The sequence below is a fragment of the Vigna unguiculata genome, chromosome 5, assembly GCF_004118075.2.
Source record: "Vigna unguiculata cultivar IT97K-499-35 chromosome 5, ASM411807v1, whole genome shotgun sequence".
Classification (NCBI taxonomy): domain Eukaryota; kingdom Viridiplantae; phylum Streptophyta; class Magnoliopsida; order Fabales; family Fabaceae; genus Vigna; species Vigna unguiculata.
The window spans coordinates 15,055,466-15,083,068 of NC_040283.1; the positions used below are offsets into that span (position 1 = coordinate 15,055,466).

General features: G+C 34.5%; 1 protein-coding gene across 3 annotated transcripts; it reads right to left on the bottom strand.

Annotated features, from left to right (window-relative positions):
* Window positions 1–1,414: 1,414 nt before the first annotated feature.
* Window positions 1,415–25,414, bottom strand: LOC114185116 (chromatin modification-related protein EAF1 B-like). 3 transcript variants are annotated; one of them, XM_028072642.1, is made up of 24 exons: window positions 24,943–25,414; window positions 22,901–23,092; window positions 22,742–22,796; window positions 22,558–22,655; window positions 21,028–22,426; window positions 20,812–20,931; window positions 20,470–20,676; window positions 19,479–19,652; window positions 18,788–18,868; window positions 18,567–18,624; window positions 17,957–18,468; window positions 17,796–17,849; window positions 15,155–15,212; window positions 14,862–15,058; window positions 14,711–14,764; window positions 14,521–14,601; window positions 11,422–11,559; window positions 11,198–11,317; window positions 9,515–9,606; window positions 9,116–9,328; window positions 8,637–9,021; window positions 6,584–8,363; window positions 2,186–2,299; window positions 1,415–1,807 (listed from the first exon to the last, which is right to left on the bottom strand). In XM_028072642.1, the coding sequence occupies exons 2-22, from the start codon at window positions 23,041–23,043 to the stop codon at window positions 6,666–6,668; spliced, it is 5,937 nt and encodes a 1,978-aa protein (XP_027928443.1). In that variant the 5' UTR covers window positions 23,044–23,092; window positions 24,943–25,414; the 3' UTR covers window positions 1,415–1,807; window positions 2,186–2,299; window positions 6,584–6,665. The 3 variants fall into 3 exon arrangements, with proteins under 3 accessions (XP_027928443.1, XP_027928442.1, XP_027928444.1); XM_028072641.1 differs by lacking the exon at window positions 2,186–2,299 and having other exon boundaries at window positions 24,943–25,413; XM_028072643.1 differs by lacking the exon at window positions 2,186–2,299 and having other exon boundaries at window positions 11,198–11,314; window positions 24,943–25,412.
* Window positions 25,415–27,603: the final 2,189 nt, after the last annotated feature.

A 27,603-nucleotide genomic window follows, 5' to 3' on the forward strand; every position in this document is an offset into this window, starting at 1 on the left:
TTGTTTTGCAAAATGCTGGTGACCGCATACCCCTTACTATGTACTGAGGGGTTCCTTAGTTCAAAGTAAGCGGTCTAACAGGTGTTAGTGACCGTGTATCGCTTATTATGAACTAAGGTGTACTGGGAGTTTCCTTAATATATGATAGGCAGTCTAATAGGGATTGGTGGTCGTATACCGCTTACTATGTACTAAAGGATTTAAATAGTACTTAGTTCATGGTGTGTTTGGGACAGGATAAGCCCAAAAGAAGTTCTTTTGGTGTCAAAGATAATACATCCAAAAGGTTCTAGGATGTTTTGGACTGTGCCTAATCATACGTTTAACAGCGTCTATATGTCTATTTGAGTTCAAGTTACTTATTGATGAGGAGAATTAATACATATTGCATGCTCCTTGTACTAATATATAGTAAGGAGTCTGATGTATATGATGATATAAACAAGTTGCTTAAACAATTAGTTGAATAACCTGGAGAAGGTGCATTAACAAGTTATAAAATCATAAGATCCATAACAAAAACTAAGGATATTAGAGTTATCCTCAAGATTGATTCGCGATATACTCCAACAAAACTATGTAATCAAATAGATGTCTTCATGGAACCAATTCTAATGAACAAGTTCATGGGATGCTTGAACTTGCTGAATGTGAAATTTTAGTAGCAACTTCAAAAATAAAGAGGTTGAAAACAAATTTGAGGTTTTGTAGATTTTACCATACTGAGATATATCTAGAAAAAATAGTTTGATTATAGACATGTAACAAGTAAACAGTATAATAACAAAAGTCAGATGTGTTAATAACCAATTGTATACAATGTTAGTTGTGATTTTTTTTTTTTTTTCACTTCTAACCAATTATTGTGTCCCTTTGTAAGAGTGATTTATACCATAAAACAGAAAAGACATTAAATGCAACATAATACTTATTTTGTATAATATATGATGCAAGTAGGTTTTATTTATTCTACCTTTTCATTTGTTTATATTTTCATTGGGCGTGATTCGCAATTCACTTTTCTGAATCTTGTTTCATTGATGTTAGGCTTAATTTGACATTTGATATACAATGCAAACTTCCAAAAATATAAACATAATTTGGCAAGGATTGATCACCGTCAAACTGAATACCAGTACACTGAATAAAATAATCAGTAGAAATAATATTAATTTAAATAAGACAATTATAAATATCAAAGTTTACACTAACGATCTTTTACAACAAGGACGTGCAATCATCTACGAACTGAATCAAATTCCAAAATTTGATTCTTGTACATCAAACAAATAATACACATGCAAAAATAACATAATCAAGGTCTTGTTCCTCAAACAGTTTTTTGTCCAATTTCAGAAAGTAAAAAAATGGTTAGAAACTCGTAATATCAAAATATTTGCATACACCAATGGCAGATATTCACAAAACTTTGAATTGGCTTTTACTCATAAAAATGATTCCTATCCCAATTATCTAACAGGCTAATAATACATTCACTAATCTAGAACAAAAATAACGAGTTCCTCTGCACAAGGGCAGGGAAAACAAGACAAAAAAAAAAAACGAAAAGTAGGGAGGGGGTTACAAGGAAGAGACGACGCTGTACACATACCTCTATATTCGTCTCTTACCTAAGAAAATAGTAAAAATACCCTCTAAAAACAGCGGTAATATACAAGACCTGTGAAATGAATAAGTAAGCAATGATGCCTACCAATACAATTTTTCCTAATTTTTAACAGGACCTACTGAAAACAATGGATATCTATCTCCATATTCCAAAGCCCTCATGTATGACCAGCATCATCTGCAGACAAACCAAAACAAAATTGAAGTCTTCTTTGCATACTGCCATGACAAATATAGATAAATGCACCAGAAAAATAAAATTGAAGGTCAGATCCACACGAGTAAAAACGATGCATCATTAATAGGAATCCGATATTAAGCAATACATATAACAAAAGAGTAAAATATTCATCAGTGAATTCTCAAGGAGAAACAAATCACCCCATTAAGCATAAATGTTAGTCAAATATTATTTGCATGTAAAATCATCAGTCATTCGAGGGGCCAAGTGTATGGGTATGGTAGTGACGGGGAAGTGAAAGGAGGGGGAATTGGTATCAATATTGGCTACCCTGAGTGAACAAGCTGGCTCTTCCTTAGGAAAGAGGTAGTCTACCTTTTGTTTTTCTTGGGTCGCAGCCCTGTAAGAGATTAATACCTCGGATAAAGCTCAACTTCAGTATCGACATTGCTTTAGTTTTACCATTCCAACATCAAAAAGATATATTATCTGTATTTTAAAAAATTCCATTGTCATTAAACACATAGCTGCATACAGTTAACAATGTCACATTAAAAAGGGACCATCCTAAAATGACAACAGCAGAATCGCACAAATAGGATGGCTTCTACAATATGAACTAAATATTTATACCTCACATACTAAAAAAATCATTACCCAAAATTAAAGAAATTCATTATAAACAAGTCATAATTTACATTAACAATTGTAAGAACCTAGAAATTGTTTTAAGAGTAAAAATGGTATACCTAAGATGAAGTATGCATATTTTATTATTAAAGCATTTAGCTTAGAAATAGAAAAAATTAAGATTAAATTATGTCCTTGATCCCTATTTTTGTTCAAAAATATTGATTTGGTCCCTCTATTTTTATAAGTCTCAATTAGGTCCCCAATTTCGATAATGCTCAGTTAAGTTGGGGTAAACAAGTTAAAGGAACAGTGAGGTGATATGATTATGTGTGTTGAAACAGTGACAAGGAAAATAAATTACTGACGTGAAAAAAAGTTATTTAATAATTAAAAGTAATTTGGAATTTAGGGTTTTCTAACTACCACAGATTGGGAATTCTGGCCAAATTGGGTTTCTAAAAGAATGGAACATCATGGTAGCCATTGACAATGCTGTGCACAAATATGTCAGGGTTTGCCTTCGTGATCAACCTCAAAACAGCATCCCTTGGATTATCCAACACCCCATACTCGTCAAGTAGATGCTCCAACTGAAACATGCAATTCACTACTACAAATTCGTTTTTCTCTATCTTGAGGTCCTCGAATCTGATGGTATCCCATTTCCTTGCAATGGCATTGAACTCAAATGGAACATTAAAACACTTGCAATAATGTTCGAGTCTACGCCCTGTTTCCAGAACCCTCTCCTCTGGCCTGAAACTTGCCTCTCGCTGATCTATCCCCGTGATGCAAAAGCATGAATGAAGGCGAATATTGGAAATTAACTAGGTTTTCAGATAGTGAAACGCATTGCATTATAGTGGAAAGCAAGAATGAAGGCGAATAGAATAGGTTAGTTTGGAAGAGGAAGAGGAACTTACAAAGAGAGTGGAGAGGTGAGAGAGAGGTTGATTTAGAGAATGAGACGAAGAAGAGTGCAGTCCACTCTCAGAAGGTATGGATTCCCACGTGTTCGGGGAAAGTCGTGGATCCTCTACCTTCAAATTCTCCAATAACTACACAAATTTCGTATCAACGGCCATGGCTTTCCCTTCTCTTGGAGTGATGAAGTAAAGTATCAAAGAAATTTCAAAACAAATTCACATTGTCAATCCTCTCAATCAAATCCCTCTCCGCTCTTCCCTTCCCTTTCTTCAAATTCTAATTTTAGAAACCCCAATTTGCCCAGAATCCCCAATCTGTGTTATTTAGAAAACCCTAAATTCAAATTACTTCTAATTATTAAATAACATTTTTCCACGTCAGTAATTTATTTCAATTTTATTTTCCTTGTCACTTTTTCAACACAACCATGTCACCTCATTGTTTCCTTAATGTCGTTTACCCCAACTTAACAGAAAGGCATCACTGATATCATTTATCAAAATTGGAGACCTAATTGAGACTTATAAAAATAGAGGGACCAAGGGCATAATTTAACCAAAAATTAACTACTCAAACTTCATTTCAGAAAAATCATATCTCTAGAAACTTCTTTCACTTCTCTCTAGATTTTTGAAAAATCTACTCATTCTTTTGTATATTAGAGCATTTCATAGGAATCCAGATGGAGAATAGAGCAAGTTTGTCAATCATAATTTCTTTCTAAGTTAATTTTGGAAAGTTTTGCATGCATTGGGATTGGGATATCATGCATGGGGATTGGGATATCATGCATGTGACTTCTCTAAGGCAAATCTGAAAGACTTTTTATTTTCTCTGACATGATTTTGACATGACTCTAACACAATGTTAATAAGGACAAATGTAATGATTTTCTAAAAACCCATAAACTTATTGCATAAGTTTCTATTATGATTACAAATATAAGGAACAAATCGTATATGATTACTACTTTTCACTTTTTGGATAATAAATAGATGGATTAGATTCATTTTTGTATAAGGTAACAATATGTTTAGATTATTATATTTGACTAACCTTGTTTATAGATAATTTTGAGTGTACAAATATTGGTTTTTAAATTAAATAATTTATAATGATTTAATATATATAGATTTATGTCCCCGTGTTCTACATTTTGGAGACTACAATGTTGAAGTGCCCATGTCTATGTCATGTCAATTGTTCATGTCAGTATTCGTGCTACATAGATTTGAGTATATAAATATTGGTTGTTAAATTAAATAATCCATAATGATCTAATATATAGATTTGTGTTCCCCGTGTCCTACATTGTAGAGACAACACATGTCAAAGCATCCATGTTTGTGTCCGGTGTTCATGTCAGTATTGTGCTCATAGATGTCCCATTCTCTTATAGTATGAGCGTTAAGGACAACCACTCCTAACACAACGTCCTCAGATTCCAACTTCCTCCTCCTTCACTAGGTATTGTCATGGCAAAAGTTTCAATAACTTCGGTTTGATTGTCATCGTTCATTAAGTTAGGCCCATGGATGAGTCTAGTGATTAAAACATCCATAGAAGATATTTGACCACTGGCTAGAATCTGATCACAGACAGGATCAAAATCCTATGTTGGCTTCTCAGAATTAAGACCATATAATATCTATCAAGTTTCTTGTTGAGATCCTCCACTGAGTTCACCACTATAAATCTTTTAACTCCTGCAACAACCCTAACCTTTGTCATATGTGAGACCATATCATGGTTAGCCTGTTTGAGATAAGATACTGAGTTGCATCAAAGTGAGGCTAAATATCAATAGCAAAAAATGTCATCACATTCTTCTAAAGAGAGAAATTTGTTTTGAAGGATCTAAGCATTTCTAAAAACATCAGGGTCAGCTAACTACCATAAAACAGCACATGGTTGGAAGTCAATCTTTTGCCCTCAAATCTATTTGCATCAAGAATAGAGCTGACTTTAGATTTTAAATGATCGTGATATTGTTGACCAAGGAACCAAAACTCCACATAGGCAAACCAAGGTGAATAATTCTTCCAAGTGAGTCTTGCACTTGTAATGGTAGCAGTAGCAGAAAAGATAGGAGCAGAGCCTATTGAAGCCATCTCAAAGATGAAGAACAACAACCAAACTTGAGAAGAGAGAAGAGGAACCCTAAGACGCTAAAAGGGAGAATGTGTCCCAACACCAAAGTACATTAAAACAACGAACTGAGGTCAGAAATGAAGACAAAAGAGGCCAACGAGTTAGAAAATTGAGCACAGTAAGTCAATTTTTTAACTCTCCAGTCAAGATCATTGTGATATAGCTGTACAAATACGGAAGTATATTAAGAATGCTCCTAGAAAGGCCTTATTTATATAGAAAAGAGAAACAATCAAATTGTTGGGTATTCCAACGCTAATTGGCAATGTCACCGAGTGATAGATTCTCCACGTTAGGGTGTTGTTTTGTTGTTGGATGTAATTTAATATTATGGAACAGTAAGAAACAATGTCATAGCAAGACCAAATGTAAAAGCAAAATACAAGGCAATGACCTTAGTCATTTGTGAGCTCAAATGGCTAAAGCAACTCCTCTAAGATTAAATTTGAAGAAAATTCCCAAATGCACCTTACATTACACATTGCCTCCGATAATGTCTTCCATGATGTCTTCCATGAGAAGACCAAACAAATTGAGGTAGATTATCATTTCATAAGAGAAAAGTTGAAATCCGGAGACATCACTAGATTTTGTCAACTCTAATGAACAATTGGCCAAAATGTTCAAGTCTATAAGGTGCAGATCTTTTATAATAAAAAATATCTAAATTATATTCCTACTCTTGAGAATAATGTGTTGATAACTCCATCAATTAGTTACAATTATTAAGTTGGATTGGGGCCTTTGAAGTAGGGAGGTGCAAACCCTATAGTGCATTCAAGTTTGTAGCTATCTTCAGGGGATATATCTCCTATTTGTTAAATTCCAGGTTTCTCTCACAATGTCACTGTTGTCCAAGTGATAATCAAATACCAAGATTACCATCGAGGGAAAAATTCTTCATAAGCATCAATAAATAAATTTTCAAGATAAAATTTTACCTATTTCTCCCATGAAAAGTTCTCAATTTTAGGCCATCCTCCACAAACAGGATTCAGCAAAAATATGTATTTCAATAGTCACTAAATTTTCATAACACAAGGACATAGAAAATAAAAATACCTGTACAATGGTAGTAAAAGGGTATAAGACTCCAATCCAGACAGAACCAAGCACACTCAGCTGCTCCATCCATCAGACATCATCATTCCACTTTAGAATTGGGTGGCCGGATAAGCAAACTGCTCTGTCCCTGTTGCTTGTGTTTCACTTGTTGCTGAGGTTGATGTTGCAAAGCTACATCTTTTGGAGAATGCTGCTCCTGCTCCTGTTGCTTCTGATGTTCTGGAGACTGATATGACTGTTGAGTTGGGATAGGCTGTGGTAAAGATTGTTGTTGGAGAGTCAGTGGCTGCTGCTGCCACTGCCCTCCAGAATTATGTGTATGAGAAGGTAAGCTAGTTGATAATTGTTGTGGTCCCATCCCTTGATTAATAGTCGGTTGCTCATTTCCAACATGTGTTGTACTGCCTAGAGAGCTTGCTTGAGTAACTGGATTGGCCACACTGGAATCAAATGATGATTCTGACGTTTTCCACTGAGAAGATGCAGAAGGAGGAACAACAGTTACACTAGCTGCATCCATACAACCTGGAGACATTGCAGTGTTTCTACCAACTTGGGAAGCACTGTTTGCAGGATGTTGATCAACTTTAGGTGAATCAGATTGAGACAAGTTTGACAACTCAGAATGCACCTGACAGTTTTGTTGTAAGATTCTCTGAACATTTGATTGAGTTTGGTTACTTTGCTTACACTGTGGCTGAGATTGCAGTGGCAGTTGTTGATGGTTAGAAGCAACTGCTGTCTGTGGAGATGATGCCATATGGCCAGCAGTAACTGACAAAACATTTCCTGGAATGCTATTATCAGATACAGATACCACTGGCTGAAGTTGTTTCAAAGAAGTGTTTGTTGGTCCAGAATGTAGCTTTTGCTGCAACTGGGAATGATTTGAAGAATGAGCAGGAACTACTGGCTTGGGTGGTTGATTTGGATTACCAGATCCAGGATATAAGTTTTGACCTTGCATCATGGACATGATTTGGTCCCCTTTCTCAACAGTTTGGCTTCCTGGAGGTACAGATAACCCATTTAGATGAGAAGAATCAACAGAGTTGTTCTGATGGACCACCATGTTTCCTCTTCCTAGTCCTTTCAGAAGTTTCGCCTGCTGTTGAGCCTGTGCATGCTGTGGCTGATTAGGATGCTGCCGACCTGGCTGTGGATACTGCCGCTGCTGTGGTTGCCGCTGCCGTTGTTTGGCTGCTTGGTTAGTCAATGCACTAGCACCGGGATTCCTGCTGAAACCATGTGGTAGGTGATGTTTCTGCTGTTGTTGCTGAGAAGAAATGGGAGTCAAAGGGGATGTCGGTGTTACAGGGGAAAGAGATACTTGCTGCGATGAATTTTGAGGTTGTGCCTGGGAATTATTTTGCACAGGGGATGGTATAGGAAGTTGGGACTGTGCCTGACCATGTTGAATCAAGGCACTCGATGCAGCAAGCTGCTGCTGCTGTTGTTGGTGCTGCAGATACCGCTGATGTTGCTGCAAGTGTCTTTCCTTTGCCAATCGGATAGCGTAGGCCTGTTGTGGATTAGTAGTATGATTTGAACCTTGAAGGGGACGGGGATTGCTGAGATGGGACTGTTGCTGAGATAATTGATGTGGCTGCTGGGCATGCCCTGCATATGACTGAACTGATGGTGGAGTTGTCTGATTATTAAAGGCAGAACTCATCCCACTGAAAGCAGGAATGCCTTGACTGTTTCCTTGTGTAACCTGCATCGTCGGAAGTTCTGGAACCATGGTTTGTCTTTGGTGTTCTTGATTATGGCCAGGCTAAAGAAAATCAGAAGAAAAATTATTAGTCAGAATAAAATTGGATCACAAAAACAATGTTGACTGAAGCACAAGGTCAAATCGTTCAAAATAGAACCAACTTGCTAAAAATTACCAAGTCAATAGAAGCCATTAGAAACATTGTTAAAAAGCTAGGATGCTGGTTGGATGGATATTAAGTTTCATTGCCACAAGAAATTCCAACTTCTAAATGTTAACTGTTATCAATAGAACCCAAAATAAATTGTAAGAGAGAACATGAACACTTCTCACCCTCATCATGTGTACAGTCTCCCGTGGTCTCAGCATTGAGTTGCTTTGTCCAGCACCAACTCCAGAGTGAATATTTACAGGGCTTGGCATCCCCACCATACTAGAAGAAAGCATGCCCCCAGAACTAAGCATAGATGATGATGGAATTGCTTGAAACCCTGGCCTAGGCATTGTAATGCTTCTGTTGATCCCACTCATCATGCCCATACCATTACTGCCAGGCAATATTCTCCCACCACCTCGATCACTTCCTGAAAGAGACCCAGGCACGGAAATGGTAGATTGCTGCATGTTTCTACTGGACAACATCTGATTATATTGTTGTATTCTCTGCTGTTCATCAACTGATAAAGGTGGAGTTCGTGAAACTCCGTATCTACTATCCCTAAAAACACATGTGATTCCCAAGCATTGAATAACTAATATTCTTACATTTAATAATTGGACAGCAAGAAACTCTAGTTATAAAACATTCTAACCTGGCAGAGGCCCCCAATGGACCAGATGATGATAAGTTATTGCTAAGATTCACACCAGAAGATGATGGAATAGATGAATTCAACCCAGCTGAAGGATGAACAGGAGGTACAGAACTATGATTGGACATTGGTAAACCACCAGTATGAGATCCTTGATAACCAAGGGACAGACCATCTGGGCTTGTTTGATTTGTGTCACAAAGATCAAGTGGCCTTCACCAGAAATCAAATATGATTAAAATACTAGAGCAGTTGTGCTAAAAAGAAAAAACAATGTACACAATGTGAAAATTACGAGACAAGCCAAACTGTGCTAAATGAGAATAAACAGTAATTTAATAATATTCAAAATTTCAAACTTCAAAGTACACGACCCCCCACAAAACAAACAGAACTTACGTCAAAATACTCCCATTCAAGTTGTTCGGACAGATTTGGGAAAGAGCAAACACATGCGAATTATGGACAGGTACTAATGGTTGATTATCATTCTACATACAAACAAAAGCATTTCAAATTAGTGGTCAGAAATTGAAAGAAGGGAAGGGGACAGGAAATAAAAAGGTCAACCAGGTAATCACATATTGTAATCATAATTAAAAAAATATGAAAATTACAATTAAATGTCCAACATCCTCAGAAATAACTGCACTTTTGGAATCATCCAGGAAATAAATCAATAGATATGGCAAAGGCCAATTCTCAAAAGGTTAACCTTATAAGTGCAGGAAGGGGAAGTTAACTAGGATAGCTAGGATATTAGTTTGTTTGAGAAAGTAATAAATAAGTAGGAAGACTTATTCTCGAGTCTCAAATCGGAAACCCCCACAAGCCTGAATTGGATTTATTTGGAACCCGAGCAGTGGACCTCAAACAACACTCAATCAATTGTAACAACTTTAACTAGCACAATTTTATTTCAAGCTGTGCATTGAGCCCAATCATGAGCCAATTTGGCCCGAACTGAACACAGATGATGGAAAAAAACCAGGGTAACAGCAGTGGTTTTCAGTTGACTTTTAGAGCCAGCCTTTCGACAGATGTGTCTTGGGATGAAGATGCAATCATGGAATACTGCACAGGTAATGTTTGGGGAAACAGTATCATGCAATTTATCTGTTATCAGTTGGCTCCATTCAACCTTGAGAAGAAATGTTGACTGTTGGGATGCACAGAGTATTCCTAGCGTTGTGAGGAAGACCAAGTAAAGATAGCTAGAATATTAGTTAGTTGTAGTAACTGACGAACAAATTAGAGCAGATGAGAGAGGGAATTCAAATCTACTATCAATTGTAAGTTGACAAATAGTTCTTTGTAAAAGGAGAAATCCTAAGAGAGGCAGTTGCGAGAGAGATTTTTCTCCTTTTTTCTGTTCTAGGCTCCCAACAATAATAAAGCACAAAATGATAAAAATTTGAATGGTAAATGTCAAGGTAGATTATGTAAGCACAGATTTCTAAAATCAAAGCAACAAGTTCTTGCACAAGAATGTCAGTAATGTTTTTAAAACTGAACAGGTCATAGAACCAATCAAAACAATTGTTCAAAAATCAATGTCAAACTGTAATTGAATTGTTGTTGAACTGATGTTAATAAAAATTGAAAATAGACACAAACAATATCAAAGAAACAGAACATCTTAACATTCCTAAAATTTAAAAAGAAAACACTGATATAAACTCATAATTGAAAAATATTGAAAAGACTATATAAATTTATTGTGGTTTAAACCAGTTGGTTCACCAATTTTTAGACCAGTTCTTTTACAGGCAGGTCTGCTGGTCTAATTGGAACGGATGCAGGACCAAATTTCCGCTGAACCAACCAGTCCAGTCCTGTTTTCAAACCATAAGCTGTAACAAAACTAGATCTTAATGTCCCTTCAAAAAACTGCAACCCGCGTTCAATTGAAGTTGACTCACAAAAATTCCACAGTAATCGATTAAGTTCATCAGTGTTAATTGAATTAACCATTAATCATCTGATTTAATTGGTCATAAATGTTAATCATGTATAATAAATACCATCTTCAAATGTCTTGCACATTAGAAACCATCTAATATAAAAGCTTTTGCTTAAAACCTGATTCCTGTGGAAACGTTGCTTCTGCCCAATCTTGATAATTTTATCAAAATGAGACTTCAGAGTATCCTCCTCCATTGGTCCTTGCAAACGCTGAAACAACTGCCTGGCACTGCCCTGCTAAAGATAGAAAATAACCAACCAAAGTTGAAAACTTTTCCAACAATGTGGAACCAATAATATGTTAAGGCATAACATGAAATAAATAATAGAAGTATCCATGCCTTTGGAATCCCAGGCAGTGTAGATGGATAAGACTGAGAAGATCCTGAATCTTCAGCACTATCTGCACCGTCCCCAGCACTTCTATCCATCAAAATCTTGTGACGCTCCTTGCACTCTTTTGGCTTCCGAAATATACACTGGAAATATTGCAAAATTGAATTACAGATCCATGAAAAAGAAACCTGAGAATTAAAGGAGAGAAAAGAAAGAACAGTTCTGAATTCTCTCTTTTTTCTTCCGATATATTTGGACAATACCACAATTTGGGAATGACAACAATGGTTTTGGCGTCGACCACTCTACTCAACTATCTGGGGGAAGATACCACCACCCACCATCAATACCCTAAATGTTTGATGGACTAAGGATTTGGACCAATCCAATAACCTAATCATAGTTTTCATTCCCAGCTAGCAGAGCATGGATAGCAGGATAACCACTATGCTAATATTTTTTAAATATATGAAATAATTAATAATTAATAATATATATATATATATACATATAAAATTTCAGAAACAGAAGAACAATTTAAAATTCATTCACAATCATACTATCCTGTTCCAGATTTTTATTTTTATTTTCCTTTCTTTACCATTAACGTATATAAAGTCTATAAAATTGAAAAATAACACGATCCATGCACAAATGATGATAGCTATTTTCGTTCAGTTTTATTCCACGTTTCTATTTTATTTCCTTTCTTTCCATTTTCATTTTTTCTTCCCTTCTGAATATTAAATCTGAAAAGTTTATAAAAGGAAAACAAGTAAAGGGGGTCAACAGAGCAAAGAATGGGAAATATAAACTGTGAAGGTTCAGACTTTATATATTCATAAGAAAAAAAAAGAGCAACATGAAAGGAAAAAAAACTGAAGGATCACCAGAGTGTGCTGGTACACCGGAGAACAAAGCTGGGTGGATTAGGGACAGCAGGTGACTGTGTGGGTTGGAGAGGAGTGCTTTAGGGGTATAGTAAAACTCAAAAAGAATGTAAATACCCAAAACTACTCTCACTAAAATTAAAAAGTGAGGTCTTTCTCAGATTTTCACCCAAATTTCAGATCCGAAAACCTAAACAACTCCTTACCTCATCCCACACTCTACTTCAATATACAATGCCATAAAGTTTTCATCATAGTTCGCAATAGTGGCCACTACATGCGCCATTGACTATCAGAACCCAATGAATACAAACCACAAAATTCGGATGGGTTTGGAACATTAGTTACAATAGGAATGAAGTAATGAACTTCCGTCAATTGGGTTTGGACCTACTATTGACTATCTGAACCTAATGAAACAAAACCACAAAACTCGGATGGGTTTGGAATATTGGTTAGAATAGGATTGAAATAATATAATTCTGTCAATTTGGTTTGGATCTCGGAATTTGATTTTGAAAACCCAAACAAATGCAGTCCACCCAATTAAAAATATATCTTTATATTTTTATTATTAACCTTTAAATTAAGACTTTAAGACTTTAGACCATAGTCTGCCACTATTTATTTAAAATTTTCATTTTTCAGTTCACATTTCACACTTAAAATTTCCTAATTAATATCTTTTTTTTTTTCATTTTAAAAATAAATTTGAGAAAAGAATCAAACCAAATCCACTCATAGACAGAGAGGCTCGGTTTGAGTTGGAGACACAAATAAGGGAAAAAATTAATCTGAACAGAGCCAACTAAAATTGATTGGCTCAAGTAAAAAAATGCCCTGAACTAGATCCAAACCAACTAATGTTCATCCCTAAGAAAAGCAAAGAAAAGAACAGTTTAATAAACGGGAAAAAGAAATGACTAGATGCAGAGAACACGAAAAGAAAATAGAAGGCTTCATTAGTAATTTAGTCCCCTATATTTAAGCCTTTGATTTGTTTCGGCCCCTATAATTTTCTTTTTACTCAATTGAGTCCCTGTTTTTTTAAAAGGACTAAATAAGGTCTCTTCCGTTAAATTGACATTAACGTCGTTTTGAAAGTGTCACATGTCAAAATCTAGATTATCTTCTATCTTGGAACCCCTTTGGTTTTTTTTCTCCCGCGACCTCCCACCACCTTCCTCCACCCCAACCTCTAGCAACTTTGTTGAATTTGATCTGTTTCAGGCCTTTCTGATTTAGGGTTTAGGCAGGCTAACCTTACGTTTGGAAGGTGGTGGGAGGTAGAGGGAGGTGGAGAAAGGTGGTAGGAAGTGGAGGGCGGTGGAAGGAGGTGGAGGAAGATGGAGGGAGAGAAAAAACAGAGGTGTTCCATGGTAAAAAACGACCCAGATTTTAACATATGACACCTCAAAACGGCGTAAATATCAATTTAACAGACGTTGAGTCCTTTTAAAAAAAAAAAAATAGGGGACCACATCTTTTTAAAGAAATAGAGACTTAATTGAGTCAGAAAAAAATATATATGGACCAAAACGAATCAAAGGCCTAATTAAGCCAAAATAGAATCTAAAAAGAGATATCAATTTTAATGGAGATGATTTTTGCTTTCCTGAGGTTATCTCTGAAGAATTCCTCACAGTTGTTGAGGCACAACTGTTGGTTTAGTAGGTCACAGTTTTGAATCTCAAGAATACAAGACTCTATTAGGGTTTTGTTAAAAATTTTCTGCTTTTGGTAGGATAATAAGATACATGGCACAAACTTCTTTTCTTAGATCTTAGGCGTAATATTGGGCATCTGGTTCCAAACATTTCTTTATTTTTCCTTGATAAATCTTATAGCTTATGTAATAGCTGCCGCACACATGCCATCAACACCACATAAATATCATGCAAACATTAACTGCAGATGATGCCATTAAAAGTGACAATGAAATGGAAGAGACACTCCAAAATGGCATACCATACCACCATAGTGGCCATAACCATTCTTTAACAGCACTATTCTTACTCAGCATTAAATGAGAGATGCTGAATCTCTCTCTGCTTTAAAATCTTGGTGAATATCAATAAAAACAGACATTATATTTTAAGATGAAAACCTTTTTGTGATAGAATGTGACAATAATCGAAGATAATTGAAGATGTATTTATGTCCTACAATCATAGCACCTTTCCTATCTGATTAACTATATCAGCACATAATTACCTTGAATTGTATAGTACTGTTGATAGCATCACTAACAAGCTCCCAGTTTGGACCCATATCATGCACCAGGACAACAAGAGCCTGTAACAGATAAGAACACATACCCACTTAATGTATGTCATGAAGTTGAAATATGTATTCTGAAAAAGGACATTAGAGTTAACTAAGATAACTACGAACAATAAACAACCTGGTCTTCAAATAGTGACCATGGAGTCCCAGAACCAGACTGTCCAGCTGAAACCTATAATCAGTAAAACAAAAAGCAAAAAAAATCAATCAGTACAGTGACAAGAGACACTTTGCCACCACACAACCATCTTTGTTCTGAACAAACTTACCTTGAGTGCTTTCGCTTTCCTGCCCCTATCTCGTCCACCACTAATGATTCTAATAAATTTACTTGGATTAGACATGTTACTCATTTGCGAAGCAGCAGGGGAGGGAATAGAATTAGTTATCGGAGCAACATTGTCAAAATTATCAAGGGATTGCTTTGATGTCTTCATCTTCTTCACACTATGCTGCCCATACAAACCTTCAAAACAGGACAGTTGATTTCGTCAAACAGACAAAATATAATATTGAGCAAGAAAAACAAAAAAAAAATGTTACACATAACAAGGAAACTTACCACTAACTCCATTAGATTCAAGGTTATGACTATCCAATCTCTTTTTAGCATGATCCCTCTGCATTGTGAATACATTAAAACACCATAGGATAAGTACTGTAGAAAATATTGAGAACAAATGTAAAGTTCTCCAAAGCAATATTAAGCATTATAAGGTAAAAACACCATACCCATCTAGACATTATTGATGCAACCACTTTTCATAGTACAAATAGTCGATTTTATTTTAATTGGTCAAAGGGAAAGAAATGAAAGAAATTGGGAAAAAATGGAATGGAGTGAAACAGAACCTAATGGAAAAAAAAAAACATTGATTTCATTGTGAAAACATTTTACTATGGAATGAGAATGAAAATAAAGTATTCAATCAATTTTTTGAAAACTAGACCGATCCAACTGATCAATCACAAAAACCGGTGAACTAGTCAAGTGACAGGTTCAAACAAATGATAAAAATAGACTCGGAGAAAAACCAAACAAAGAATTGGAAAACTCTAAAAATTCAGTAAATCTAGTAAAAAAAAAAGCACAATTCCCGAGATAATGGGAAAAGGCTTAATACATCATCACTTTGATTTTCTGTTAAAAAGAAAAAGGAAAATCAATCTAATATTTTTATTCTAAACCTATGCTTAATATTGTGAATTAATGTTAACACTTAAGTATCATAAGATATTTTATCTCAGCTTTTATATGTACTTTAAATGTTAAAAACTATACAGTTATGTTATAGTTGTTAAGATTATAAAGGTATGGTATTATGTTCTTTTAATATTATTTTACACATTATTTAATTATTAGTTTTATTTTATCAATACCAGTTTGACCATGGCTGAACCTTAAACCTATGTTTTACTTGTTCATTGACCAGTCTTGGTTGGAAACCATTGTTCTTGATCGCTTGGAAAGTGGTTAGATGAAATTAGTGATAACTTTTTATTTTCATATCTTTACTTTAAAAATACCAATATTTTATTTATGAAAATAATTTTAATAAATAATCCAAGGCATAAATAAAGGGTCCTAGATAAATATTAAATTTTAATATAAAGGTCCTACATAAATAAAGGGTCATTGAAATACATTAAGAGAGCAAAGAAGAAATGTGTGGCTGAAACAATTCATTAATAATTAGGGTAAAGATAGAACTGTAACTTCATAATTGTACAAAGAGAGACCTCTAGCTAGCTTCATCTCACTCCTCCCAAATTGGGATAGGTTTTACCAGATTCAATTATATTCCATCATCATTTCACCAATCCAAACGATGAAACATAACACCATTAAATTTCATCAGAGAATTAGATAACCATGTAAATAGAGTAGACTAGCCAACCCCAAACCACTATAGTGGAATAGCACATAATGGAGCAACACCAACATCAAATAAATTGGATGCACAACTAAGACTTCACATTAATATAATGACATGTTTGTAAATGTGATTTACTTCTTCCCTATGATGCACGAATGCAATATGTGTATCAGATACGACACGTATCTAATATGCCGATACAATTATTTTAAAAATAATAAGATACAATACATGATATATGCATATTTGAAAATGTACAAAAATTCTTAAAAACATGATAAATATATGATTGTTATTATGGGAGTCCAAATTAAAATCATATGTATTAAATGTTAAAATAAAAACTTATAAATTATTGTCATCATAAAAGTATTACTAATTCAAACAATAGATATTTTATTGATAAGTATCAGTAAAGTATTCAAAAGCTTCGGATACAGATACATATCGAACACAAATACATGACACAAATTGAAGTATTTGTATCTATACATCATATCTGCCTAATTACAAAATTAGAAATTCAAGTGTAGTTTCATCACGGCTAAGTGGAAAAATGAATATTGTCAGAGATCACACATCATGTAAAGATGTGACCAAATTAAAATATATAAGTGCAAGTTTCACCTAACAAATCGATTTTGTGAGGTCTAGTTAAGCTTTAAAGTCTACTTTCTAACTAGTATCTAGATCCTTCGTGAAAATTGTGACGGCCCGGTAAACCTCAAGATTTTTCTTTATCTAACCTTTCTCCCAATTTCACTTTTATTCTTCCAACACCGTCTCCAATAAGTTTTCTGACAGCCTTCATCTACCATAATTTTCTTTGGCGCACATAAGGTTGAGATCGTGTTGCACCAATCTATCCAACTGTCCAAACACCCATCAATGTGCCCTCACATGCAACTTTTCACCCTCTTGATAATACTAAGAAGATGAACATTTTACTATTCCACCTGGGCTTCCAAAATGCGGTTATAGTTCATGGGGTTAGGCTACAAATAATAACAGTAGTTGAATCTGCTCCTATAAAATGGGATCGATGATATGCAAGTTTATCCCAATAAGGACTATTAGGCTTATCGCACCACCAGCTATAAGGCCACTATCAAACCACCCAAAATTATCTATTCCCACACACAAAATGTTCAATCATCAACATGAGAGGGTATATTGGACATTTTACATCGACTAGAGATATAACTAAATTGTAATATGTAAGTGGGTATCAGCCTCATCTTACAAGGAAGTTTTGTGAGATTGAATTAAGCTTAAAGTCCACTTTGTAAGAAAAGCCATCAGTGGAAAATTATTTATAAAGAGTACCTGTTCACTTAGGAGAACAGAATCCAATTGCCATCCCTGATCATAAGCAGAACCCTGTACACATAACTGTTAAGAAACTACAACAGAAATACAGATTAAAAAAAAATATCCGCAAGTTTCAAAAGTCTGCCATCATATAGATGAAAACAGATTTTGATTACCAGATTCTTGGGCTTCTTCTTCTTTGTTTTAACTGATGTTTCTCCACAATCATAAGGTAATTGCTTTTCAAACTCTCCAACTGACTCCACCTCCACACTTTTCTGAATCTGTGGTCCAACATGTAAAGTACTCTGGTCATCTGGAAAGGAATTGGTATCTCCACTTGAAGCATCTGTCTTAGCTTGAGCCTGTAATGTCCCAGAGACCACAGCAAAAGGACTCACAACTCTCTGCCTAGAAGCTGTACGCATGCGTTTCGTAGGTATTGTTCCAACATTTAAACTGGATGGCCTTTTTCCAAGAAGGATGGATGGTTGAGCTCCAGTTGAATAATGCCCGTAAGGCAAATCGGTCCCAATTTCACTGGGCTTAGGAGTGTAAGACTTCATTCTATTCCTGTGTTTCTTGTGCAATGATTTTGATGATCTACTACCCTCGTACACACCAGGCAAATAATAAGTGCTAGTTTCTCCTTCATCCTCATCATATGCACCCTCTTCATGCCCAAACTCTGAATATAAATTTGAGGAGGAAAAGAAATTGTGATTTATTCGAGAATGCTCAACAATGCACATATAAACCAAATAATCCAAATAATCCCAAAAGTACCTGCTGCAGTATCATACATAGATGTATCAACTTCCTCTTGAATGCTACTACCAGTTTTCTGAGGATAATTTGTATCATCAAAAGTATAAATAAGACTTAAAATAACAACGGCAACACCAAGTATATCTTCAAACTAATAAAACTTCAGCAGCAGTCATGAAACATTAAACCTTTGCTAACATAAGGTAGAAAAAGTAGAGCATTTAAGAGAATAAATCTACCTCATACTGTAGAAAGTGAGATTCAATAGACTTCCTGTACATTTCCATTGCAGTAGGAGGAACTGTATAGAATAGGCTTTCCTGAAAATTAAGATACATGTAAAAGAGATGACCAGGTAAAAAGCAATTGCTAGCTATAACAAACAAATGGAAATAGTAAACCATAAAATCATCTATTCCATTTTCGAAAATCCATGTACAAATTTATTCAGTCCAAAGTAATCAATAACTATTACAATAATTATTAATGGTGTCATAATTGTTCATATCTAATATTCGTAAAGTTTACCTTAACGATTTACATCAATTTATAGATAAATATTTTCTCATTAAAAGTACTTTTTACCTCATTTTATTGGACATGTTCATAATAATATCTCCTCTATTAAATTTAAAAATCAATAATTTAACACATTTTATATTATTAGTAATATTTGATTTTACACATGGGTGATACATACAGCATGTAAAAGAAGGGTCTGGATAAAGGAATATAGCTTACTGTAACAAACAAACAAACAATGAAAGTAACCCACAAAATCATCTATTAAACTATATTAAAATGACAACATTCCATAGACTTCAAAAACAAGATTTTGATTTGGCAAAAAGTGAGAATACACAAGAGAAAGGTCACTAACATACAAACTAATAAGCTAATCAAATAAGGATAAGGTGACTTGGCCCATACTTCAGTAAGATGATCATCCCATGACATATTAACAATGCCCAAGTCCAATACTTTATCAGGTGTTGCCGGCGCTTCTGCTTGACTAGAAATTCCAAGAGATCTACTGTCCTTTAAGAATCTCACAGCATAACTATGCACCTTATGTGCCGCTTGTTTAGTGGTATTTTGTTCATCCTGTGACGAAAACCACAAATAATTAAGCATCAGTAACCAATACCTAAAATAATTAGTATCAAAACCTAAAGCTGGGAAATTTTAGAAGTATATAAAAACATCCAGATCATAAGCACTACAAAAACATTCAAATTATGCAATAGTAACGAGACTCTCACACGTCTAAATCTAAATAATGTAATTATCTTAAAACAGAATGTCAATTAAACATAAATTAGCAAGGATGACTACAATGAGCAAACCAAACTGAAAAAGCAAAGAATACTATAATCAAAACTACTATACAAATGTTCTAATATCAAACGCTCTTAAGCTACATCTTCAAATAGCACTAAAATGCTTGTATATAGTAAGCCAACAAAATATATTGTGAAATTTAGTCTTCCAAATATTAGGAGAAATAATAGGAGTACCTAGTCAAATCAAGTATAATAAAGTTCATCCAGAAAGTAATAGCTGATACATAAAAAAAAAAAATCAACAATAAACCAGAACACTAGTAACCACACATCTAAACCATTTTTATTTTGAAGCACTACATTCAAGATTCCACAAAGCATAACATCTAGGTTGCTCTTTCAAGTTTACATGATCACAGTACATTTCTAAAAGCAAAATGCTTGTTAACAATTGAATAGTGTGTTATAGCCTCACTTTACTCCAAAAGGGTATTCTCTCAACAGCAACTAACTAAATGAGTTTGCAATTGTATATAAGTTTAGTCCTATCACAACACCAGCCAATCTTGCGGCCAACAAAAAAAGAAAACACTTATTTAAAATTAGGACAGTAAAAGAACAAAGTAAATAACCAGCACCATCTCGGAATTGCTCCTCTTGTCCCTAGAAGCTTCATTGAGTAACTGGAGCTCAATTGAATTCCAGAACTGCATGACAGCCTTTGCCATGTTGTGAGACAAAATTTTCACCCCAAGATGTTTACTTTGTTTTTCAAATCTTAACCGAGAAGCAAAGGATGCCTGTTGAGACAATTGTGCAGCAGCAGTTATCTTCCAAAGACGCTCCTACAAAAACAATTTAGAGGAATAAAAGGATGTATCAAAAATCAGTTATCAATTTGATATAACAAAGTTTCATATTCTTCAAGTCCTTATAACTATGATAGAGCAGAGAATCACAAGTAGTCTAGAGAATATAACCTGCGCAAAATCATTCGCCAACCATGTCATTTCCTCAAGGACAAAACCCCAGTGAGATTTTCTATGGATCTGTGATGGCAATGTGCGAAGAGATAACTCTGCAATCCTCTTGCGCTTGACCTGCATTAACATATGATGTCAGAAGTTTATAGTTTACTGACAAACCCACAAAATTTGCAACAATAATCAGTAGAAACGAAAACAAATATTTAAGACCTCTATGATTTTAGCCTCTTCCAATATAGAATCCTCATGAGCCTTGTCTGGTATCCTCAAGTTGTGTGTGCTACATGGTTGACATTCAGATGCAGTAGTAGTAACCTTTTCAACAGGAGCAATTTGCGGAGTTGAAATTGACACATCCATAGGAACTTTAAGTCTTTCACAGTTGTCTTCCCTGATACAATTAGCCTGATCCATCGGAACACCCCTTTCCTCTTTATCAGCATTTGATATGCAGCTTTCATTGTGCGGCAGTCCTTTAATATTGGAGGAATCTTTCACCTTATTTTGCATGCAAGAACCATTAGTATGGATGTTTTCCTCACTTTTGACTATGTTACCACTACCAGAATGGTTTACATAAGCAGTAGCATGTTCATTGTTCAAAGTAGCACCACTTTCACCCGTGTTGGTATTAATTCCTTCTTTTACAACTTCATAGCCAGTTAAATTCAGCTTCTTCTCAAATTCTGATGTTTGTTCCATAGTATTTCCATTTGCACCAATATTCTTAGAATTACTACACATGTTATTATTATTTACATCTCTAGCTAAACTAGTTTGTGCACAGGAAGACTCCGAATCAAAATTCTTCATGCCTAATGCAGCACTGCAATTTTGGTCTCCATTTGCTACACCTTTCCTGTCTACTTTTATGTTGCCAAACCCATTTGGTTGGCCAGAACAAGATTCAATTCCAGGTTGTTTAGTAGATGCACAAGGCTGAGGCTCAAGATCAACTGATGCCCCCAGATCCCTTTCTCCAACTGCTTTAGCTTCCCCAGAAGGCAAGACAACTGGATTTTGTATAATATCATCTTGAGAAGGCATAATTCGTTGATCCTCTTTGAATTTTTTATTCACGGCACTATCCAATTTGTCCTCAGGAACACTAGCACTGCCACTAGCTGTTTGACATGCTTGGACACCATCCAATTCATTATCCACTGATTTATTAGATGTTGGATCTTTAGAAAGTACCTCCCCATTTAAACTTGTAGGCTTTGGCTTAGAAACAGAAAGCACATTGTTGTCCTTCTGTTTGTTTGTATCAGATAACATTCCCTTTGCATCTCTTGAAGCCCCACGAGGACCATGATTTGGTTTGGACCTGTTCCTTCGTGCATATGGCCGGAAAATAGCAGAATCTTCAGTCTCCTTTGCATTCTGACTCCCCCCAATTCGAGAAGACTGTTCTGAAGGAGCAATGTTAGTTCTTTTAGTTGAATGTAGAGACCTCTTTTCTCCTTCAGGCAACTCATTTTCACCGTCAAAAAGTAAGAGGTTATCAGCAGTATTTGGTTCACTAAGAGAAGGGACCCCTGGTCTAGCACTACTGTCCACAGAGTCACCATGAGGGGAGGCAGTCAATACAAAACTACCTTTTGCTTCACTGAATCATATTAGGAGGGCAGACAAGAAAAAGGAGGTGATAGGGCACCATTAAGCGAATTAATACACAGTAGATAAACAACTTACACGGACTGGTGACAAAAAGGAAAAAACAATTAAATAATTGCCAACCTGGTCACAAACTGCTCTTGATGCTGATCAGTGAGGGAAGTAGACTGAACACTAACCGAAGCAGCATTCCCTGATTTAAAGTCCAAAGGATTGCCTCCCTGAAATTACAAAGCTCAGCTTAACTGCTCATCATTTACATAGAAAATCTACTGATACAAGATTGCAAGAGAACAAATCTTCTTACTTTTTCAAGAAATTCTAGTTCCCTTCTTCTTTCTTCACGAACATCATATTCCAGTCTGTATCAACATGCATGAGTTATTCTTCATGCATATGATTACATTGGCACTCAAAAAACACAACCAGAAAAATAACGCAAGAGCAGAAACAGTTTTGCCTTCACCTGAGCTCTGCCTGAGCCTTCTCAATAGCAACTCGACGCGGAGAGGTTTTCAAACCTATACCAACTCCGCCATCAACAACACCTCCCATGGAATCAACCTCAGCATTTACAAGGAAGACAGATCCTGAGTCACATCCATGCATCCCACTCTTAATATCTAAGAGTGTCACTTTCCATTTATCAAAGAATCTCCTAGTTTTAGAAAAGAGGGCAAATTAAAGATGTAGATCCAATAAGGCCAATAAATTTCCTCAATGATCATACATTAGAAACGCAAGCAATTAATCAACACTCGAAGCATAGACAGTAATTTCATCTGTGTGATGTAGAAACGTACTTAAAAACAAGTTGAAATAAGTGAACTACTTTTCAGCAAGAATTAATCACTATCAAAAAGATTCCCCCATATTGAAAATGTGACATACTCAATGCAAGCCTGTTACAGTAGGATGTTCAGAACTTGGATCTCCCGAATTCCAAAATTGCAAGTCGTGCAATTTGTAGTTAGACTGCTCTAGTATTTCCTTCCAATTGGGTTTATGATCAATTTTGATTATAAAATAATTCGGTTTGGATGGTTGAGATCATAGACAGTTTTCTGAAAACAGTTAACCATCTTAATTCAAGATGACTATATGCCCACCTTGCAAACCAAGGTTGCAATGTTCCATATTTAATAATAAATATAAAAAAGGTAACAGGTGAAGGAAACAAAGATAGGTTATAAAATTATAAATATGAGGAATTATGTATTTCCAAGCAATACATAAATAACCTCTTGGGAATTCAGTACTGTCCTCATTGTATTTACTGAATAATAATAATAATAATAATAATAATAATAATAAATATACACCAAAACCAGAAGAAAAAAAAAAGTAGAAGCAGAAAACATTTCATGGATACATGGCATGCACCACATTAGCATTTAAAATATTTCAAATTTCAATTCTTATACATTTGGTATCAGTCCAACATATTCATCAAATGATATGTATCATGCACCCCATTAACATTTCAAATCTTTCAAAGCTAGGCAACGACAAAAGTTTTAGATCCTATATACTAATTACTCTCAGCATATGTTATCAATCGAATATAATTTTTCATTTCCATTTCAATTGAGATTCTATAATTTTTTTAACACAAAGGTTACATCAGCTTCCACTGAGTGAATAAATGATAATTGATAAGTGATAGTCATTCCACATGAGCCACATATAAGTATTACTGTAAAAAGGAGATGTAATGTAACCAAAGAAGAAAGACAATTATCTAAACCGTTTACTGAGCGAAAAAATGACCTTATAATCAAATCCCTCAAAACATTCTGAGATGCATGCTAGAAAGTATCTACAACATAGTTACATAATGAAATAAAATACCATAGGTATCCTCACATAAGTCACCAGATTGTATCAACTGTTTAAAAGATAAGAATAACATATATATAACTAAACAAATTGTAGGAAAGGTCAGAATATGTCCAGGTTTTGAAAGAATAAGGCAACCTCCCCAGCTTAAAATGTTTGCACGGGACATGAAATTTGAGACCAGACATAAGAAGCACACTATATTCGGTAACATACCAACTAATAATATAATAGGAACATATTAAAAATAAAGTAGTGAAACGTAAAGTTATTAACACCTATATTCGGTAACCATTACATACATGAAAAGGTTGCCACCAATGATTCCCTCCAAATTTTCAAAGTGAGATCACTATCCCCACATGTATAGTTCAAATTACTAGCTCCCCATTTAAACACCGGCATTCTAATTTGCTACCCCGTAAGTGTTAAAAACCAAAACTACCAAGTTTTTTTTTTAACAGAACAATGCAGCACCACATTAGCAGACACAAACTCGAGGCACCAAGCCATTCCATTCTAACACAATGCATAGCACACACAGCGCTCCACAATTCGCCCAAACATTCGAAACCCTAACCTCGACCATTTCCAGCAATTTCCCCAATTTCACAATTCTAGGGTTTCGAGTAATGGCAATAAAACAACAATTAGGGCAAGAAATAGCACCTGAACGCGGAAATGAGAACCTAGGGCACAATTCAGGCGCGTCCTGAGTCGAAATTCCTCTCTCCTAGGGTTTTGGAAATTAGGTTCCCTTCGCTCAGAGGGGCAACGATAGCGAATTTTCCCTAAAACCTAACGCGTAAGGCAACGAATGTGAGAGCCATGGAAGAAGGTTTTGTTTTGTTTTGTTCCCTCGGCGAGGAAGTGTGTGTTTGCGTGGTGGAGCAATTGGGGTTGCGTTGAGTTTCTCTCTCTAAAATTTGTAGAAAGAGAAAGGTCGTTTTGGTGTTGCGGGTTGTCGTTGATGATGTTGCGGGGTGAGAGAAAGAAAGAGAGACTATGCAACCTCTGGTAGAGTGTTGTGGGCTTTGGGGCATCAACACCACGATTTACAGAGGAGAGGGCTCGTAAGAAAATGGACGTTCATTTTGGGCTTTTTATTGTGCACTCTTTCTTTTCATCAGAAGTTTGTGTGATTCAGAATCAAAATAGGTTTAATTAATTTGGTTTAGTTCTTCTAATCTTGCTTCTCATCTTGTCAATTAGGACAAAGGTTTTCATTTTATTAGGTTTCGTTTTATTGCAACGAAGACGACGATGTGATACGCCAAAACTACATAATCTTTCTCATATGTTTATTACAATATTATTATTAGACTCCAAAATTTATTATTATCAACTAAAAAAATATTGGATTACCTAATTTTTAGTAATCTAGATCACTAACATTTTTTTTATCTTTCATCCTTGAGTTAAACTTATCTTTTAAAATTTTGAATCATAAACATAAAATGATTAGAATTTTGGAGTGTTGGATTATCCAATTTTAAATAATAATAATAGTAATTAAGTAGTTTTAGTAATCAATGATGAGGGTCAACTACATGAAAAGAAAATTCTTCGAAATAATTGATAATTTTTTTAAGAGGGTGAAATTGATGTTGTTTATTTTAAGAGATTTAGAGGTGATTTTAGAGTGGATTAGTGAGTGAAGTGTGTGAAAGTTTCTGACTGAAATGAGTGATATGACATATTAAAAAAACTTTTAAAAGATAAAAAAGTTAGATTACCAAAATGTTTTTATTGTTATTGGTTATATAAAATTATATATAAATGATTTAGAATTATTTCTATAAATTTTATTCAATGATTGAAATTATAAAAAAATTATTTAAAAAAATGAATAATATAATATATTTTGTATGAAAATAAATTTAATATGTAAGGTGAAAAATAAGTAAATATTACGAGAGTCGTGTGGGAACAAATAAATACGAAGAACATAAATTAGTCATTTAGCATCTGTCACCCTTGAATCTCACTAAAACTAGAAGGATGGTATTTACTATGAATCTTGCTAATCCTTCCTCTCTATCCTTTTCCATCACCCCAAAAAAACAAGACAATCACCTTCTAATACTTGCTTCCCATTCCTCTTGAGTAGTGAATCCTCTTAAAAGAACATAGTCTTAAGTCTCTCTTTATTACCTATAAATACCCCATATTTGTGCGAGAATACACAACAAACACCAAAGATCATATAAAAGTGTTTTGTATTCTTTTCTATATTATCTTTGAAGACATTGGTGTTCATAAGGTTCAGAGATCCTTCATTGCACTCGATTGATCTAACAAGTTATTGTATCTTGGGAGAGAAACATATATGATTTTGTTTTGCTATGTGTAGTAAGGGTGTTTTGTCTCTAAGAATAGCGCTCTGCGTGCCTCAACCTAAGATATTTCTACTCCTCTCCTCATTTATTTGTTATCCATTATTGTTATAAGTTGTCGTAAGAACTATTGGGTCTGATTAATATTCTTTGATTCATATATATGTCTTAGTATTATTCTTCTTCTAATAATTATTTTATATTATTAATATTTTTATTATTATTAGTATTATTTCTTTAATCATTTTCCAACATTCTTTTAGAGAAAAACTTATTCATTTAAAAAATTAAAAGATAATATATAGAATAATACAAAACACTTTATATGACCTCTATTGTTTGTTGTGTGTATTCTCGTACAATAGAGGCAGACCTCTGTTGTGATAGGGGGAGCCAAGCCACGACTCCCCAACGTTTTATATATATTTAAAAAAATTATATTTTTATATTATTTATATGAATTTAGTTTAAAAAAACTTTTTTAAAATTTCAAAAATAAAGTTTTGCCTCTTTTATGTAATTTCTTTTTACTTTTTATTTGATGTCTTTCTTCTGTACCTCCATCTCTTACTCTCCTTCTGTTTCTATCTCAATTTTCATGATCAATCTCTTATTATTTTCAAAAGCAAATTGTAGCAAGACAAGATTGAGGAGTTAAGAAACATTTTGGACTAAATAATTTTTTCTTTTGAGTAAGTTCATTTTTTACCCTTTTTTTTAAGCAATATGTTTTACTCTTGTATGTGGTTTTTCTATGCTCTAGGCATATTTCTATTTGTTAGAAATTATAAAATCATGCTCTAATTGTTTATCAAACTTTTTTTTTTGTAAATAGAGCTATTTTATGCTTTGAAGTTGGGAAAGGGAAGAGCAATATTAAGAATATATTTTAAGGTTAAGGAAGTTAATCATTTAGAAGTTGTTAATTTTCTTAAAATATTGAGTCTTGGTTTTGAAATTTGATTTAGGGTATTCATAATTTTATCTTTTTCCT